The sequence below is a fragment of the Cuculus canorus genome, chromosome 6 (assembly GCF_017976375.1).
Source record: "Cuculus canorus isolate bCucCan1 chromosome 6, bCucCan1.pri, whole genome shotgun sequence".
In the NCBI taxonomy this organism is placed as follows: domain Eukaryota; kingdom Metazoa; phylum Chordata; class Aves; order Cuculiformes; family Cuculidae; genus Cuculus; species Cuculus canorus.
In genome coordinates this window covers 30,268,927-30,287,805 of record NC_071406.1, presented here as the reverse complement: position 1 = coordinate 30,287,805, position 18,879 = coordinate 30,268,927, and the positions used below count along the sequence as shown (strand labels likewise).

Here is an 18,879-nt window from a genome sequence, read left to right as displayed (position 1 = left end):
ACATGTGTGACAGCACACAGGACAGTCTTGCTGTTTCTTCCTGGGATGTATTTGACCAGATTAGTGAACGAGAACCATCCATCGGAGTGCCTGAAATGCAGGCATGTCTCTCCTGCCTTTGGAATTTCTCTGAGGACAGGCATTTATTTTGGCCCTACTCAAAAATGCAAGCCCAGGCTTTTAAACTTCCTTTTGACTCAGGATCGTGGAAACAGCAAGGAGATCACATCAGATTTTTGCTTTTGTACAAACGCGTTTAGTAAGATGTTCTAAGCATCACTGAAAAATCTGTAGAGTCAGATATGTATGACGTCTGCCCGCTAGTGGGGCAGTTGTTCTGGTCTTTGTTATCCATTTAATTCTTTACAAAGCTGCAGATAGCATTTATAACGTAAGGTCTTCAGCTGAGACGGCCTAAAGTAAATGCGTAAGCTGTGTGCGATGTACCAAACAATTCTTATCCAAAATTCAGACTGGCAATTTAATCTCAGTTACTTCAGAGGAGTATTTTAATGCGGCCCAAAGGCAATTTTATATGGAAATACAGAAGAACATTCTGTCCTCTGTCTCTGGAAGATACACCTGAAAGACACCTTTGATGTATAGAAGAGAATTGTTAAATCCTTTTGCTTTAAACAAGAATACGGGCACTGAAATCCTGAAGCAAAATTCAGGGAATCAATCTTGTAAAAGGAAACCTTGTATTTTTCTGTTGCCTTGCCATTATGAGTATCCAATCCGAAAATATCTTCCTCACGACCTTTTTGCCCTGTAACATAAATGATGTGACCTGTGAGTTGCCGGGGGCTGAATTGGAAATTGCTCCTGCCAACTGTTGTGGCCTGGCGTGTATCCGAGTGCCCGACTGCCTCCCTGCTGAATGCATTTTATACTCTGAGCTGAATTCACTCATGTTTGTTGACTGTCTGGACTATCTTGGTGCCATTCCAGGTTAGTCGTCGAAGGAGCACAGCCAGGAGTGTAGAGGATGAGGAGGCGGGTCACCTGATCTGTCAGAGAGGAGACATGCTCCACGCAAGATGTATAGAATATTTTTCAATGTTTTTTAGCTTTTCGGACAGAATAAGTTCTTTTAGCGTAAGATGTGAGGGGGTTCTCTCTTTCTTTCTCTCTTGACTTTTTGGTTGGGGGTGGGACTGTTTTCTTTTGAATAATCTATTATAGACATTATTAAGAGTATACCTTGGGGATTTTTCCCTTACCCCCTCCCCCCCAAAAAAAAGTATTCAACGAAGTGAATGAACCTACTGGGATGGGATCCCTGTAAATGTACTTTGAAGACAGTTGTCCAGTAACATCTCTCAGACCAGATATTTACAATTTAGAGCACATCCTAGAACAACCTTCAGTGATAGTACTTAGTCCTTCTAATTGTTTGCTTTATCTCTGTTTATTGTTGATTATTTGCTAGGCAATTTAATAGCTGAGTAGCTTCACCACTTTGGTGACTAAGAGTTCTTTTCTTTATAGACGAGGTTCTTGCTGTGTTGGGTGAAGGTGGTTTCTCAAAAGTAGTGGAATGCATGGATCACGGAGCGTAAGTCTTTTAATTGGGCTCCTGTCATTTTTCGTACTGAAACTCTCCGTATGAGGTTCAGGAAGTGCTTTCTGATCCTACTAGGCTTTCTCTTTGCTTCCTCCTGTGCTGCTCTCTGTATTTCACTAAGGTGACCGCAGCTGCCAATCAAAATTGTCGTTGGTCCGTGGTGCTATAAGCAGCCCCCAGACACGAGGGTTGTGCAGGGCTGGTGGCGGAGGCAAAGGTTGTGTCTTCTGCAGGTTCAGCCCAGCCTGGTAGAGGTCAGGGCTGAACGGGAGAGGTGGCCTGGGGAGCGTGGGGTGCAGCTGCAGCCCCCACACAGGGCAGACTTGGGGCCTGTGCCACCCCAGCTCTGGATAATGAGCAACGTCTGACATGGTGTAGCTTCTCTTAAAGCATCATCTGCAAGGACGCAGCCCCATTGGCGTTCTAACAGAGCGCCCGTTATAAGTCAAGAACGTATTTTGCGTTTGATGGCACTTTTGCTGTGTGCAAAACAGTATGGAAGGAGGTTGTCTTTCCAGTCCCGGCAGAAGGCATTTGACACTTCAGTGACATTTTTACTACTCGGAGGGCTGAAGGCGGCTTGCCATTTTAGATTAACGGTTGTCTTAGGTTGTGAAGTGGGGAAGTTTCTCCAGTATCAGCCCAGCATCCATAGAAAGAAAGGGGAGGCAAAAGGGGCTTGAAGAATAATACCTTTTAATATTAAAAGGATCGAGTGTGTTTTCAAAATGTAAAGATGAAGTTTTAGCTGTGTTGGCGCATAGATGACTCTGGGTGATATGAAGTCAGTCTGACCTTTTCCCAGAGGGTTTCCAGTGTTAGGAACAGGGCAATATGGGGTGATAACGACCCAACAGTCTGACTTAAAAGTACTCATTGTTCTAAACTCCCTTAAAACCTGTCTTTTCAGGGAAGGCAGACATGTTGCAGTGAAAATAGCAAAGAATTTTGATTGGTCCTCCGATGCGGCTCGTGAGGAAATACAGGTGCTGGAAGATTTAAAAGCATCAGACCCCAGCAATGCCTAGTAAGCACACAAAGCCAACCGTGATGTGTTTTGGCTCGAAGACTTCTTCTAGTGTTCTTCTAGTGCACACAGTGTGTGTATGAGCGCTGCACAACTCGCTGTTGCAATGCATGTGTTTTCCTGCTTTTGCAGTCACTGTGTCCAGATGTTGGGATGGTTTGAGCACCGTGGACACGTCTGCATTGTTTTTGAGCTCCTGGGGCTCAGCACCTTTGACTTTATGAGCGTCAATGACTTCTTGCCGTTTAACCTGGACGACATTAGACACATGGCTTATCAGATCTGCACCTCTGTCAACTGTAAGTGTGTTTCCTCATTGCTTTATTTGTTAAAGTTTCTTTGCAGATCCCGCTAACTCTGTGAGTTCTCTTGCAGTTTTGCACATGAAGAAGTTGACACATACAGATCTGAAGCCAGACAATATTGTCTTTGTGAAATCTGACTACGTAGAAGAGTACAACCCCAAACTGGTAAGTTGCCATCCTCTTCCCCACTCTCCTCCACCTCAGTCATCCTCTGCGTTCATCTGGTCACTTGCATCCCACCACCTTTCATTTCAGGAATGCACTGAATGCAGACTGAGAAAACCAGACATCAGACTTGCGGACTTTGGGTGCGCCACTTACGATCATGATTACCATAACCCTGTGGTGACTACTAGACCTTACAGAGCTCCCGAGGTGGTCCTAGGTCAGTGGAAGGCTGTTTGTTTGACTGATCTTTCAAGTATGAGTTTTTGTGTGCTATTGAATGGAGCTAGAGAAGTGCTTGGTGTCTTGCTTGAGCTGTTGAACTGTTTGCCGTCTGCTCTAAACATGAACAACCTGAATCTTTTCACAGAGCTCGGATGGTCCCATCCATGCGATGTGTGGAGCATAGGATGTACTCTCCTGGAATACTACCGTGGAGTCTTAGTATTTGAGGTAGGCAACTCTATCCCTCAGAAGCATGCAGCATGCCCAGCACTCCCCAACTTGATGAACATAAGCTACGGAGAGGTGGGGACTAAAGGCAATGGTCTGTGCGAGAAAGTAAGCTGCATTCCTCTGTGGTGCCAAGTTGAAGAGAACAGAAGATGTAGGCCACAAGGAACGTTCTCAGCGGCAGATTTTGACAAGTTACTTTCAGTAGACGTTTTGGCAGCGTCTTGAAATGAAGGGTCGCCCTGTTAACTTTTGGCATTTACAAGGCACCTTAATACCAGATGTGGCTTCATCTATCACCATCAGCAAATACTACTCAAAGGATTGAATCCTGTCCTCTTGACAGTATTGCTGAAACGGAACTTGAAGAAGAGAGGAAGAAAAAACACCAAGGCAAGATCAAGGGGAATGAAATCCAGTAGCTTCTAACTTCTTTCAGGAAACAGAGAACTCGAGCCTCTCATTTTTTTGTCGATCAGTTTCAGGTTATTGTTTGCAGGGTACAGTCAAAAATGAAGTCAGGCTGGTGTGTGCTTCTTGATAACTTCCTCTGAACAAGGAACGAAAAACGTCTCTCTTGACTTCCTTGCAGCCCGATGACAACATAGAACACCTGGCAATGATGGAGCGATTACTGGGGCCTTTGCCAGATCAAATGATAAAGAGAGTTGTTTCTTCAAAGAAGAAGTATTTCTGTAATGGCCGTCTGGCCTGGGATGAAGGCAGTGCGTCTGGGCAATATGTCTCGGGGTGCTGTAAACCCCTGAAGGTAAGATTGCAGGGGGAAGATGCTTCTGGGCAGAGGAGCTCCAAGTGCAATTCTAAGACTGGAAGCCCGTGTTTTGTTGTTTTCTTCGTGAAGGAATACATGACGTGCCACGATTCTGACCATGAGAATCTGTTTGATCTGATTGGGAAGATGCTGGAGTATGACCCAGCCACGCGCATTACTATGGAAGAAGCACTGGAACATCCTTTCTTCCTCCCACTGAAGCAGGAAAATAGCGCATAGCCTCCTACAGCTGATGCAGATGAACTTCTCTGTCTGCCTGTTAAGAAACGGAAACTCTGTGAAGTGGCGATTGTTTGTTTGTGTATCTTAGGTATTTAATTATTGATGCTGAATTCAAATGCGTCTGTTGGAATAAAATTTATTTAAGGAAAAGACAGTGATGAGCCCGGTTGTGTTTCCCCAGTAAAACAACATCTCAGGACACTTTTATCGTGTGGATGAGAGCACCCTCTACTCTATATATTTGTTAATTTTTGGTGGGGTACTCTGGTCACCAGTATTCCTGGCAATGGTCATTGCTGGCATACAGTAGTAGAGACTTCTCTCTTCTTGCAGCTCTTTCTTGGATTACAAGCTGTCCTGAGCCTCTCCATTAAGGACTCAAAGAAGGCTGATAGGCTTGTTTAGGGAGCCAAATTGGGGGATTATGTCTCAAAGATTGTCAAAAGCTGCTGCCAGGTTGTAACACAAGAGCCAAGGAAACCACAAAGTCAGCAAATCAGCACTCCACAGAAGTTCGGCAGAGGGAGGAGGTGGCGTGTGGTCGTGTCATGTAGACACGAGCTGGAGACACTGAGTAGCACCGCGCAAGCGCAGGTGGGTGAAGATGTGCAGGCCGTGTGGTACACGACAACCCAAACTGGGAAGAAGTATAAAATGACCCACCAAAAAGCCCCTCTGACCAGCACTGACTCTTTGTGGGACCCCCGAGATGCCAAGCTTTGAAGACTCTGCAAACACATTGTGGTGACTATTCTTGCGACGCTCTCCTGAGCCCTTGCTTAACTTTCCATCTTTGCTCCTCTCTTGCCTATCACTGCAAGTCTCCTCTAATTTTTCACGTGCTTCCTTTTTACAAGAAAGAAAGATTTTTGATGCACAGCCTCTGAAATGTGTTCTGTCTCAAACTCACTCTGGGGATTCCAAACAAAACCCTCCTGGCTTTGGTCTGGGACATTTTTTTGGTGTCAGAAGTGGGATCCCCGTGAAATGAGAGCTCCATACCTTTTCCTGAGATAAGCAAAACCTCTCAGGAGTGTAAGGAGGAGTGGGACCGTGGCTCTTTAGAACTTTCGTGGTACCTTCTGAGGCGTCCATTCCAATTGTATGAATTGTCTGTTTGCTGTTGTTGTGAATCGCACTGGTTGTCAAGTTGCAGTCTACGTCACACCTCTCGGGAAAGGAAAGGGTGTGGGTTGCTTTTACTTATGCGCTGACTTTCCTGAGAAGTCTGCTCCCTGTCTTTCTTCCTCGATGACAAGATGTGTGATAGCAGAAATGCTCCTTGGGGAAAGGAAGTGCTGTTTGACTTTTTAGAGCAATCTAAATCGCGACTTGCAGTGTCTGGAGTGAAGAGACGGGAGCATCTGTTATACAAGGGGAAGTCGAAAGCTGGGGCTCTTTAGCCTAGAGAAGAGAAAGCTCAGGGCGTGTTATCAGTGTGTATAATGTTTGAAAATGGACTGAGGGGAATAAAGACAGCAGAGACGGACTCTTCTCAGTGGTGTTCAGTGATAGGACAGGAAACAAAGGCTCAAGCTGAAATACTGGCAAGTGTTTAACCATCGACAAAGCACCTTTCTCCCCGTGAGAGTGATGGAACACTGGAATAGGATATTAGAATGTCCAGGTAGATGTGGTCCTAAGCAACCTGCCCTAGCTGACCCTGGTTTGAGCTGGTGGGTTGGGCTAGACCATCTCCAGAGACAACTTCCAGCCTCAGCCACTCCATGGTTCTAAATTGCTTGGATTTTTAAAGCCCTAGGAGTGCAGGCAGGAATTTCCAGAGAAATTCCAGTTCCAAAGACAGACTGTGGAACTGGCCACTAGCTCTGCTGTAAAGGTCAGAAATCCTGCCTATATTAATCAGCTGCTAAGCCAAATAAAGCCTTGGTGAAATGCACCTCTAATATCAGGCTCCCCAGACAGGAAAACAATTATAACCAGTGGCCAGTCTGAGACGTGTTTTTCAAACTGCACTGCGCAGCACCATCTGCTGGTGACGGAAAGCTGGATTTTTTATTCCTTCAGGCTTTGAGAAAAAAGCTCTCACCATACGAAAGACAGTTTGAAAGACCATACGAAAGACAGTTTTCAAACAAGAAACAGTACTTTAAGTTTAAAAATAAGCAATTCAAAAGAGACAGCATACAAAAAACACAGAAGTCACCAAAAGTTTATCAACCCGCGTTAACCCTGGAAACACACAAAGTGGAAAAATATCCTTGTGATGACCTCCCCAAGTAAACGGGAATGCGTATGGTTCACGTAACAAAGCAAGAAATCTCGGAGCCCGTATCACAGCGCAGCGTTCTTCTGCACTGCTACGTGGGCTCCCAACGGCGAGGTGAGGGTTAAAAGCAAACAAAGGCGTGTGGCATCAGTCCCTTTGTGACGCCGCCGCGGGCACATCCTGTGTCCCCGCGGTGCGGAGCAGCGGCAGCGGCAGAGCTGCGGGCGGCGGGCAGGAGGCTGTCTCCGAGCGGGACAGGCGGTGCACGGCTGCTCCGGGGGCTTCTGAACCGCTGGGAGAAAGCTCCGAGGGGAAGGAAGAGTGTGAGGAGCTGTCTCTGAAGAACAGCCACCGACGGGTCAGGTCGGGAGCTTTTGGGGGAGAAGGAGAGAGCGAGGCGATGGGGGGTGGGGAGGGGGCGGGAACCCGGGGCTTGGTGTGTGCTACGGGCACGCTGTGTAGCACGGCGAGCTGGGCGCCATCCAGGACGCTCCTCGAGTGCGTCAGAGATCATTGCTGAACACAGGTAACATGCTCTCCTGCCCGAGGGGACGCCAGCATCCCCAAAATCCCAACATCCCCCCCCAACATCCTTCTGTCTAAACTGGAGAGAGGTGGGTTTAATGGGTGGACTGTTCGGGGGGTGGTGAGGTTCTGGACCAGGTTGCCCAGGGAAACTGTGTCTGCCCCATCCCTGGAGGTGTTCAACGCCAGGCTGGATGGGGCCTTGGGCAGCCTGGTCTGGTGGGAGGTGTCCCTCCCAATGCCAGGGGGTTTGGAACTGGATGGGCTTTGAGGTCCCTTCCAACTCAAAGCTTTCTATGTTTTGAGGATTCTATGAAAGGACAGTGTTCCTTTTAGCCTTCATTTGATGGGTGATGGCTTTGTGAATGTGTTTTTTGTCCGTGAGATGCAATTCAAAGAGTGAATATCTTGGTTACAGACGCAGTATTCCAAGCAAACTAATTATCCTGACATGGATCAAAAAGAAAGTCTGGATCTTGGAAGATGCAACAGGGCGAAAAAGAGAAAGAGGGGATCACCAAGTGGTCCACAGGAGAGCAAGTGCTGTAAAATGGATCTTGAAAAATGCAACAGGGCAAAAAAGGCAAAGAGATCTGCAAGCGGTGCACCAGAGACCCAACAGAAGAAACCAGATCTTGGAAGAGGCAAGAGGGCTAAAAAGAGAGAGAGATCAGCAAGCGGTGCACCGGGGGACCAGGCCTGCAAGCCGGATCTAGGAAGGTGCAAGACGCCTAAAAAGAGAGAGAGTGGTTCACCAGAGAGCAAGCGCAAGAAATGTGATGTTGGAAGAAGCAGCAGGGCTCAAAAGACACAGAGGACAGCCAGCGTTGCACCAGAGAAGAAGTGCGAGAGCCCGGATCTTGGAAGAAGAAAGAGGTCTAAAAAGAGAGAGAGATCAGCAAGCGGCGCACCAGAGAGCCAACAGAAGAAACCAGATCTTGCAAGAGGCAAGAGGGCTAAAAAGAGAGAGAGATCAGCAAGCGGTGCACCGGAGGACCAGGGCTGCAAGCCGGATCTAGGAAGGTGCAAGACGCCTAAAAAGAGAGAGAGTGGTTCACCAGAGAGCAAGCGCAAGAAATGTGATGTTGGAAGAAGCAGCAGGGCTCAAAAGACACAGAGGACAGCCAGCGTTGCACCAGAGAAGAAGTGCGAGAGCCCGGATCTTGGAAGAAGAAAGAGGTCTAAAAAGAGAGAGAGATCAGCAAGCGGCGCACCAGAGAGCCAAAAGAAGAAACCAGATCTTGCAAGAGGCAAGAGGGCTAAAAAGAGAGAGAGATCAGCAAGCGGTGCACCGGAGGACCAGGGCTGCAAGCCGGATCTAGGAAGGTGCAAGACGCCTAAAAAGAGAGAGAGTGGTTCACCGGAGAGCAAGCGCAAGAAAAGTGATGTTGGAAGAAGCAGCAGGGCTCAAAAGACACAGAGGACAGCCAGCGTCGCACCAGAGAAGAAGTGCGAGAGCCCGGATCTTGGAAGAAGAAAGAGGTCTAAAAAGAGAGAGAGATCAGCAAGCGGTGCACAGGACAGCAAGCGCTGCAAACTGGATCACAGCAGAACGAGCAGTCACAAAAGGGAACTGCAGGCACGGTCCAGTCCCTACGAATATTTGCAGTAGTTTATTCCTTTTGCTGATATTTTATTCTTTTTGCTGGGATTTGATTTTCTTGAGTGAAAATGTATAGTTTGCAGGCACATGTGTGACAGCACACAGGACAGTCTTGCTGTTTCTTCCTGGGATGTATTTGACCAGATTAGTGAATGAGAACCATCCATCGGAGTGCCTGAAATGCAGGCATGTCTCTCCTGCCTTTGGAATTTCTCTGAGGACAGGCATTTAGTTTGACCCTACTCAAAAAAAAAAAAAAAAAAGCCCAGGCTTTTAAACTTCCTTTTGACTCAGGATCTGGAAACAGCAAAGAGATCACATCAGATTTTTTGCTTTTGTAAAAACACATAACTGCAGATAGGATTTATAACGTCAGATCTTCAGCTGAGATGGCCTAAAGTAAAGGTGTAAGCTGTGTGCGATGTACCAAACAATTCTTATCCAAAATTCAGACTGGCGATTAAATCTCAGTTACTTCAGAGGAGTATTTTAATGTGGCCAAAAGGCAACTGTATATAGAAATACAGAAATATAGAAGAACATTCCGTCCTTTGTCTCTGGAAGATACATCTAAAAGACACCTTTGATGTATAGAAGAGAATTGTTAAATCCTTTTGCTTTAAACAAGAATACGGGCACTGAAATCCTGAAGTAAAACTCAGGGAACCAATCTTGTAAAAGGAAACCTTGTATTTTGCTGTTGCCTTGTCTCTGCAAGTATCCAATCCGAAAATCTCTTCCTCGATACCATTATGCCTTGTAACATATACAATGCGCCCCCTGAGTTGCCAGGAGCTGAATTGGAAATTGCTACTGCCAACTGTTGTGGCCTGGCGTGTATCCTCCCTGCTGAATGCATTTTATACTCTAAGCTGAATTCACTCATGTTTGTTGACTGTCTGGACTATCTTGGTGCCATTCCAGGTTAGTCGTCGAAGGAGCACAGCCAGGAGTGTAGAGGATGAGGAGGCGGGTCACCTGATCTGTCAGACAGGAGACATGCTCTATGCAAGATGTACAGAATATTTTTCAATGTTTTTTAGCTTTTCGGACAGAATAAGTTCTTTTAGCGTAAGATGTGAGGGGGTTCTCTCTTTCTTTCTCTCTTGACTTTTTGGTTGGGGGTGGGACTGTTTTCTTTTTAATAATCTATTACAGACATTATTAAGAGTATACCTTGGGGATTTTTCCCTTATCCCCTCCCCCCCCAAAAAAAGTATTCAACGAAGTGAATGAACCTACTGGGATGGGATCCCTGTAAATGTACTTTGAAGACAGTTGTCCAGTAACATCTCTCAGACCAGATATTTATAATTTAGAGCACATCCTAGAACAACCTTCAGTGATAGTACTTAGTCCTTCTAATTGTTTGCTTTATCTCTGTTTATTGTTGATTATTTGCTAGGCAATTTAATAGCTGAGTAGCTTCACCACTTTGGTGACTAAGAGTTCTTTTCTTTATAGACGAGGTTCTTGCTGTGTTGGGTGAAGGTGGTTTCTCAAAAGTAGTGGAATGCATGGATCACGGAGCGTAAGTCTTTTAATTGGGCTCCTGTCATTTTTTGTACTGAAACTCTCAGTATGAGGTTCAGGAAGTGCTTTCTGATCCTACTAGGCTTTCTCTTTGCTTCCTCGTGTGCTGCTCTCTGTATTTCACTAAGGTGACCACAGCTGCCAATCAAAATTGTCGTTGGTCCATGGTGCTATAAGCAGCCCCCAGACACGAGGGTTGTGCAGGGCTGGTGGCGGAGGCAAAGGTTGTGTCTTCTGCAGGCTCAGCCCAGCCTGGTAGAGGTCAGGGCTGAACGGGAGAGGTGGCCTGGGGAGCGTGGGGTGCAGCTGCAGCCCCCACACAGGGCAGACTTGGGGCCTGTGCCACCCCAGCTCTGGATAATGAGCAACGTCTGACATGGTGTAGCTTCTCTTAAAGCATCATCTGCGAGGACGCAGCCCCATTGGCGTTCTAACAGAGCGCCCGTTATAAGTCAAGAACGTATTTTGCGTTTGATGGCACTTTTGCTGTGTGCAAAACAGTATGGAAGGAGGTTGTCTTTCCAGTCCCGGCAGAAGGCATTTGACACTTCAGTGACATTTTTACTACTCGGAGGGCTGAAGGCGGCTTGCCATTTTAGATTAACGGTTGTCTTAGGCTGTGAAGTGGGGAAGTTTCTCCAGTATTAGCCCAGCATCCATAGAAAGAAAGGGGAGGCAAAAGGGGCTTGAAGAATAATACCTTTTAATATTAAAAGGATCGAGTGTGTTTTCAAAATGTAAAGATGAAGTTTTAGCTGTGTTGGCGCATAGATGACTCTGGGTGATATGAAGTCAGTCTGACCTTTTCCCAGAGGGTTTCCAGTGTTAGGAACAGGGCATATGGGGTGATAACGACCCAACAGTCTGACTTAAAAGTACTCATTGTTCTAAACTCCCTTAAAACCTGTCTTTTCAGGGAAGGCAGACATGTTGCTGTTAAAATAGCAGAGAATTTTTATTGTTCCAACATTGTTGCTCCTGAGGAAATACAGGTGCTGGAAGATTTAAAAGCATCAGACCCCAGCAATGCCTAGTAAGCCCACAAAGCCAACCGCGATGTGTTTTGGCTCGAAGACTTCTTCTAGTGTTCTTCTAGTGCACACAGTGTATGTATGAGCGCTGCACAACTCACTGTTGCAATGCATGTGTTTTCCTGCTTTTGCAGTCACTGTGTCCAGATGTTGGAATGGTTTGACCACCATGGACACGTCTGCATTGTTTTTGAGCTCCTGGGGCTCAGCACCTTTGACTTTATGAGCATCAATGACTTCTTGCCATTTAACCTGGACGACATTAGACACATGGCTTATCAGATCTGCACCTCTGTCAACTGTAAGTGTGTTTCCTCATTGCTTTATTTGTTAAAGTTTCTTTGCAGAACCCACTAACTGTATGTGATCTCTTACAGTTTTGCACATGAAGAAGTTGACACATAGGGATCTGAAGCCAGACAATATTGTCTTTGTGAAATCTGACTACGTAGAAGAGTACAACCCCAAACTGGTAAGTTGCCATCCTCCTCCCCACCTTCCTTCTCCTCAGTCATCCTCTGCATTCATCTGGTTACTTGCATCCCATCACCTTTCATTTCAGAAACGCAAGGAACGCAGACTGAGAAAAGCAGACATCAGACTTGTGGACTTTGGGTGCGCCATGTATGATCATGATCATCGTAACCCTGTGGTGACTACTAGACCTTACAGAGCTCCCGAGGTGGTCCTAGGTCAGTGGAAGGCTGTTTGTTTGACTGATCTTTCACGTATGAGTTTTTGTGTGCTATTGAATGGAGCTAGAGAAGTGCTTTGTGTCTTGCTTGAGCTGTTGAACTGTTTGCCGTCTGCTCTAAACATGAACAACCTGAATCTTTTCACAGAGCTCGGATGGTCCCATCCATGCGATGTGTGGAGCATAGGATGTACTCTCCTGGAATACTACCGTGGAGTCTTAGTATTTCAGGTAGGCAACTCTGTCCCTCAAAAGCATGCAGCATGCCTAGCACTCCCCAACTTGATGAACATAAGCTACGGAGAGGTGGGGTCTAAGGGCAGTGGTCTGTGCAAGAACGTAACCTGCAGTTCTCTGTAGTGCCGAGTTGAAGAGAACAGAAGATGTAGGCCACAAGGAATGTTCTCAGCAGCAGATTTTGACAAGTTACTTTCAGTAGACGTTTTGGCAGTGTCTTGAAATGGAGGGTTCCCCTGTTAACTGTTGGAATTTACAAGGCACCTTAATACCAGATATGGCTTCATCTATCACCATCAGCAAATACTACTCAAAGGCTTGAATCATGTCCTCTTGACAGTATTGCTAAAATGGAACTTGAAGAAGAGATGAAAGAAAACCACCAAGGCAAGGTGAAGGGGAAGAAACTCCAGTAGTTTGTAACATCTTTCAGGAAACACAGAACTCGAGCCTCTCTTTTTCCCTTTTTCAAGTTCAGGTTATTGTTTGCAGGGTACAGTCAAAAATGGAGTCAGGCTGGTGTGTGCTTCTTGATAACTTCCTCTGAACAAGGAACAGAAAATGTCTCTCTTGACTTCCTTGCAGCCCTATGATGACATAGAACACCTGGCAATGATGGAGCAATTACTGGGGCCTTTGCCAGATCAAATGATAAACAGAGTTGTTTCTTCAAAGAAGAAGTATTTCTGTAATGGCCGTCTGGCCTGGGAACGCAGTGTATCTGGGCAATATGTCTCAGGGCACTGTAAACCTCTGAAGGTAAGAGTGCAGGGGGAAGATGCTTCTGGGCAGAGGAGCTCCAAGTGCAATTCTAAGACTGGAAGCCCGTGTTTTGTTGTTTTCTTCGTGAAGGAATACATGATGTGCCACGATTCTGACCATGAGAATCTGTTTGATCTGATTGGGAAGATGCTGGAGTATGACCCAGCCACGCGCATTACTCTGGAAGAAGCACTGGAACATCCTTTCTTCCTCCCATTGAAGCAGGAAAATAGCACATAGCCTCCTATAGCTGATGCAGATGAACTTCTCTGTCTGCCTGTTAAGAAACGGAAACTATGTGAAGTGGTGATTGTTTGTTTGTGTATCTTAGGTATTTATTTATTGATGCTGAATTCAAATGCGTCTGTTGGAATAAAATTTATTTAAGGAAAAGACAGTGATGAGTCCGGTTGTGTTTCCCCAGTAAAACATCTCAGGACACTTTTATCGTGTGGATGAGAGCACCCTCTATAGGCCTCCCATGAACCAAGGAGTATGGATTTAATTACGGTTTATCTAACTGTCATTGGAAGAAGAAAAGACCCTAGGGCTGACGTTTACCCTTTAGCGAGTGACTGATGCATCTTTTCTGAGTAAGAGGACAGGGACAGCCCTTGCTGTTAAGCGTGAGGGTGGCCTTTATCTGTTGAAAGAAAAAAGTTACACAGGACAGAAGATCCCTGTAGTATTAAAGAAATTGCGCTGCCATTAGGAGTTATTATTTTTGTTAGTTTTTGTTAGGGTAGTCTTTGGTACTCTGGTCACCAGTATTCCTGGCAATGGTCATTGCTGGCATACAGTACTAGAGACTTCTCTATTCTTGCAGCTCTTTCTTGGATTACAAGCTGTCCTGAGCCTTTCCATTAAAGACTCAAAGAAGGCTGATAGGCTTGTTTAGGGAGACAAATTGGGGGATTATGTCTCAAAGATTGTCAAAAGCTGCTGCCACAAGATTGTTATAAGAGCTGCTGAAACCACAAAGTCAGCAAATCAGCACTCCACAGAAGTTCGGCGGAGGGAGGAGGTGGCGTGTGATCATGTCATATAGACACGAGCTGGAGACACTGAGTAGCACCGCGCAAGCGCAGGTGGGTGAAGATGTGCAGGCCGTGTGGTACACAACAACCCAAACTGGGAAGAAGTATAAAATGACCCACCAAAAAGCCCCTCCGACCAGCACTGACTCTTTGTGGGACCCCCGAGATGCCAAGCTCTGAAGACTCTGCAAACACATTGTGGTGACTATTCTTGCGACACTATCCTGAGCCCTTGCTTAACTTTCCATCTTTGCTCCTCTCTTGCCATTCACTGCAAGTCTCCTCTAATTTTTTCACGTGCTTCCTTTTTACAAGAAAGAAAGATTTTTGATGCACAGCCTCTGACCTCTGTCCTGTCTCAAACTCACTCTGTTGTCTGTTTGCTGTTGTTGTGAATCGCACTGGTTGTCAAGTTGCAGTCTACGTCAAACCTCTCGGGAAAGTAAAGGGTGTGGGTTGCTTTTACTTATGCGCTGACTTTCCTGAGAAGTCTGCTCCCTGTCTTTCTTCCTCGATGACAAGATGTGTGATAGCAGAAATGCTCCTTGGGGAAAGGAAGTGCTGTTTGACTTTTTAGAGCAATCTAAATCGCGACTTGCAGTGTCTGGGGTGGACTGGGCTCAGGGAAACTGGTATAAGATGCAAAGTGTAGTTGATCAGATAAGTGCTTTACGTAAGGATGCAAGAGTCAGGTCTGCAAAAGGAAAAGCAATTGTCTGTGCGGTCCTGGGTGCTGGTTTGGCTGCGGTGGTGGAGGCTGGAGATCATCATAGCGCTGCAGTCTCAGCTCATTGACTCTCTTCAGAACGTTGTTCAGAACCTGCAGGGACAGGTGACAGACTTAAGACAACAGCTCGAGGAGGAAAGGAGTCAGAGGAGACAGCTGCAGGATGCTTTTAAGAAACAGCTTCTTGCAGACAGCAGCGCCCACGAGGCAGGGTGCTCTAGATCAGAAAATGGTGATGCGCTCCCCCCTAAGACAGGAAATGGCGCGGCTTTCCTGGGAGAAGGGAACCGGACTGCTGATTGGATTAGAAGAAGCAGAAAGAAGTGTTCTCTTCCAGTACGACCTTGGAACATCCCTCATGGTTAAAGCAGTTGCTCTTCCTGGAAGGGTACGTACTTTTTCATGAGAGGAGAGAAGCTTTTCCGTTGTTAGGCAGTACATAACCCAGTTTCAAGAAAAGTATCGGAGCGTCTCTTTGCAGGAGGTGTTTTTTCGGTATCGCATTAACATGCCGTCAGTTGAGAGTATCCAGTCGACTGAGCCTCTATGTAAAACCACGGGCTTAACATGTCTTTTCAGTGTGCTGGTAGTAAAACAAGTTTTCTGGTTTTGTTGTAGAGCACAGTTACCTAATGCTCCGCTTCCACAAAAAGCCATTGAAAAAGACCTTTTATCGGCCTGAGTGAAAAAATAAAAAGCCTACTCTTTAAAGCTTCTCTAAGATAAATTTACTAAACGCTTAATTTCTGTCAGAAATATCATCTTTAAAAGATCTCCGACTTCCACAGTTCTGCTGAAGATGGCTTAAGCACATTCGCATCAATCTCTGTCTAGCAAGCAGGTGACTTTAGAGCCGAAGACTTGTTTATGTTGACTCTGGACAGAAAAAAGAGCCTTGAGTGTTGTCTGACAGATTGTTGACAGATTGTCTTTCAAGCTGCAGCTCTTGAACCTCTCCTTAGTGAATCTTGTGCTTGTGCGGACGGGGTACATTGGTGTGATGTTCCTATCAAACCCACTGACTGCAAGCCTTTGAGCCCACCCGTGCATTGTGCCCAGATGGGCAAACAGGGCTAAGAGCCAGGGAAAGGCACCGTGAGGCACCAAACCAAAGCATTCGGGTATTTTGATATGTTTTCAACAGCAATGATCGGCAGAGCCCTCTTAGAATCACAGAATCACCAGATTGGAAAAGACCTCTTGGATCATCGAGCCCAACCACTCCTATCTGCCACTAAACCATGTCCCCGAGCACCTCGTCTACCCGTCTTTTAAACACCTTCAGGGATGGTGAATCAAGAACCTCCCTGGGCAGCCTCTGCCATTGCCTCATGACCCTTTCTGTGAAAAAGCTTTCCCTGATATCCAGTCTGCAACTCCCCTGGCACAGCTTGAGGCCATTCCCCCTTGTCCTGTCCCCCGTCCCCTGGGAGAAGAGGCCAGCACCCTCCTCTCTACAACCTCCTTTCTGGTAGTTGTAGAGAGCAATAAGGTCTCCCCTCGGCCTCCTCTTCTCCAGGTTAAACAGCCCCAGTTCCTTCAACCGCTCGTCGTAAGACTCGTTCTCCGGCCCCTTCACCAGCTTCATTGCTCTTCTCTGGACGTGCTCCAGAGAACCATCTCCCAGCAGCTTCTGCAACCCCCGCGCCGGCCCCACCTCCCTCTGGAAGTTTAAGTTGGCCGTTCTGCTTAACCCCCCTGCCCACCCCACCTAGAACTGCGAATTCTACCATCTCACAATCGCTTTGCCTCAGGCACCCTCCAACCGCCACATCTCCCACAAGGCCTCCTCTGCTCACGGAGAGCAGGTCCAGGAGGGCGCCTTCCCTCCTCGGCTCCCTCACCAGCTGGTGAGGAACTTGTCTTCCACACACTCCAGGATCCTCCCAGACTGCTTCCTCTCTGCTGTAGCGCACTTCCAGCAGACAGCCGGTAGGTGAAAGTCACCACAAGGACAAGAGCTGGCGATGTTGAGACGCGTTGTTTGTAAAAGAGCCGGTCAGCCTCTTCCTCCTGGCTGGGCGATCTGTGACAGACTCCCATCACGCAGCTGCCTTCTCGTGGGCTCCTCTGATTTTCGCCCGCAGACGCTCAATCCTCTCGCCACTGGTATCGAGCTCGAGGCTATCGAAGCCCTCTCTAATGCAGAGCCCGCTGGAGCCCGTCGGGGCTTTAACCCGGTGCGGGTTCGGAGCCGCCCGGGCTCGCAGAGCCTCAGCCCGTCCGTGCGGGGCAGCCCGGAGTCGAGCCCCGGGCTCCGCCGCCGAGGCCGTCGAAGGGTTCCTAGAGCAGGCTCAGGCGTCCGTCCCTCGCCCCGCTCCGTGACGCCGCTGCGGGCGGATCGCGGCAACGCCGTGCGGGTCGGGCCGCCGCACAGAGCGGTCGCTGCCGCTGCGCGGAGGTGGAGGCGGTGGGAGCGGCGCCCGCTGCGGCCCCGTGCGGGGCGGGGGCTGAGCTGCTGGGCGGACGGCGGCGGGCAGGAGGCTCCGGGGGCCGAGCTGGGAAAGAGCTGTCCCTGGAGAACGGCCACCGACGGGGCTTTCTGGGGAGAAGGCTCACACCAGGCTCGGAGCCAGGCATTAATTAAGTGCTTCTCTCTGACCTCCTGCTCCTCACTCCTCAGCGTTGGAATGGAACTAAACAGTACTTGTGCCCCAGAGCCCTCCATCGTTCTCCCTAGAGTCCTAAAGTCTCTCTTAATGGCTTTCAGCTTCCTGCACTGTATGTCATCATTGTCGTTTTGAAACACTACCAGAGGGTAATAATCTGTCTCTTTGACCAAGGAAGGAAGTTTTCTAGTGACATCCTTCACTGACACCCCCGGTAAGCAGCAGACCTCCCTGTGGAGCGGGTCCGGTCTGCAGATGGGTCCCTCTGTTCCTTTTAGAAGGGAATCCCCTAAGACAATCACTCTCCGCTTCTTATTTACGGAGGATGTTTTTTATGGTTGTCTGAGGATGGCGCAGCCTAGGGCATGTTTCTAGGCTGTGGGAGCCATCTGCTCCATTCTTGGGGATGAATTCCACCTGCAGCGCTTTATATTTGTTCTCCAGGGGACCTGGGGGTTTGTTGTTTCGGTGGGGGGAGCAGGTTTCCGGGCAAGTATTGCTGCCATTCCCCATCTCTTGTTCCCCCAGCCTTGCAGTTTGCAGGTGGGTGTTGCTCAGCCGCACTAACTCCAGCAGCCTGCTGAGTTTGTGAGAGAGGGATGCTCCAGCGATCTATCGCCCTGTCACATTCCCTGATGGTCCTTAGTCTATTCACCTCCTCCCTCAGCTCTGCCACGACACGAAGGAGTTCCCCGACGCGAGCAGAGCTTCCACAAGTGGAGCGAGTGCCAGAGGCGTGAGCTGGTGTGGGAGGGGGGCACTGCCTCCAGCCCAGGCTCTGCGGGGCTGCACGGACCCACTGAGGCTCTGCCTGGGTGGCAACATCTCTCCTGCTCGCTGCAGCGCCCGGAGCGGTTTTAATCTTCTGCCGGGTCGCCTCCACGGTCCATTCTGGGCGGCCTCCAGCCCCTCCCCGCGCCCTCCCCGCCCCGAACTGCCCCGTTGCACTAAGGCGCTCCGCAGCTCTTTGCCGCACTCCTCCTCGCGCTGCTCGCAGGGGAACGTCTGAATCTCCCGCGAGACCGCCGGGACCGCCCCCTCCCCGTCAGGCCCCGCGCGGGACCGCCCCCTCGCGTCAGGCCCCGCGCGGGACCGCCCCCTCCCCTCAGGACCCGCGCGGGACCGGCCGCTGCCGCGTCAGGAGCCGAGCGCCGCCCGCCCCGCTCCCGCCGGAGTTTTCGGGGGCTTCTCCCGGCTCAGGGAAGCGCCCCACCGCCTCAGATGGCCACCCCACCGCAGCACTCACCGTCCTGCCGCTGGGTGCCGCCGAAAAAGCATAGAAACGACGACAGTGCCGAGCGTCAGGTCATGGCGGGACGAGTAATGGCGGAAGGGAATCCTGTGACACCCAAACCTGCC

At 48.5% G+C, this 18,879-nt stretch overlaps 3 protein-coding genes across 9 annotated transcripts; 2 read left to right on the top strand and 1 right to left on the bottom strand.

Annotated features, from left to right (window-relative positions):
• Positions 1–912: 912 nt before the first annotated feature.
• Positions 913–3,745, top strand: LOC128852561 (dual specificity protein kinase CLK1-like). 6 transcript variants are annotated; one of them, XM_054070496.1, is made up of 6 exons: positions 913–1,558; positions 2,478–2,594; positions 2,727–2,893; positions 2,970–3,064; positions 3,155–3,284; positions 3,435–3,745. In XM_054070496.1, exons 1-6 carry the CDS (start codon positions 1,545–1,547, stop codon positions 3,743–3,745), a joined length of 834 nt encoding a protein of 277 aa, XP_053926471.1. In that variant the 5' UTR covers positions 913–1,544. The 6 variants fall into 6 exon arrangements, with proteins under 6 accessions (XP_053926471.1, XP_053926469.1, XP_053926470.1 ...); XM_054070494.1 differs by having other exon boundaries at positions 914–1,558; positions 3,155–3,745; XM_054070495.1 differs by having other exon boundaries at positions 918–1,558; positions 2,970–3,284.
• A 6,234-nt stretch (positions 3,746–9,979) lies between these two features.
• Positions 9,980–13,387, top strand: LOC104054822 (dual specificity protein kinase CLK4-like). The gene is made up of 6 exons (XM_054070487.1): positions 9,980–11,755; positions 11,832–11,926; positions 12,017–12,146; positions 12,297–12,379; positions 12,971–13,144; positions 13,238–13,387. Exons 1-6 carry the CDS (start codon positions 11,536–11,538, stop codon positions 13,385–13,387), a joined length of 852 nt encoding a protein of 283 aa, XP_053926462.1. The 5' UTR covers positions 9,980–11,535.
• On the bottom strand, positions 13,112–18,879 carry LOC128852560 (uncharacterized). 2 transcript variants are annotated; one of them, XM_054070488.1, is made up of 2 exons: positions 16,711–18,407; positions 13,112–13,424 (listed from the first exon to the last, which is right to left on the bottom strand). In XM_054070488.1, the coding sequence occupies exon 1, from the start codon at positions 17,577–17,579 to the stop codon at positions 16,911–16,913; it is 669 nt and encodes a 222-aa protein (XP_053926463.1). In that variant the 5' UTR covers positions 17,580–18,407; the 3' UTR covers positions 13,112–13,424; positions 16,711–16,910. The 2 variants fall into 2 exon arrangements, 1 of the variants encoding a protein (XP_053926463.1); XR_008450512.1 differs by lacking the exon at positions 16,711–18,407 and adding an exon at positions 18,767–18,879 and having other exon boundaries at positions 13,286–13,424.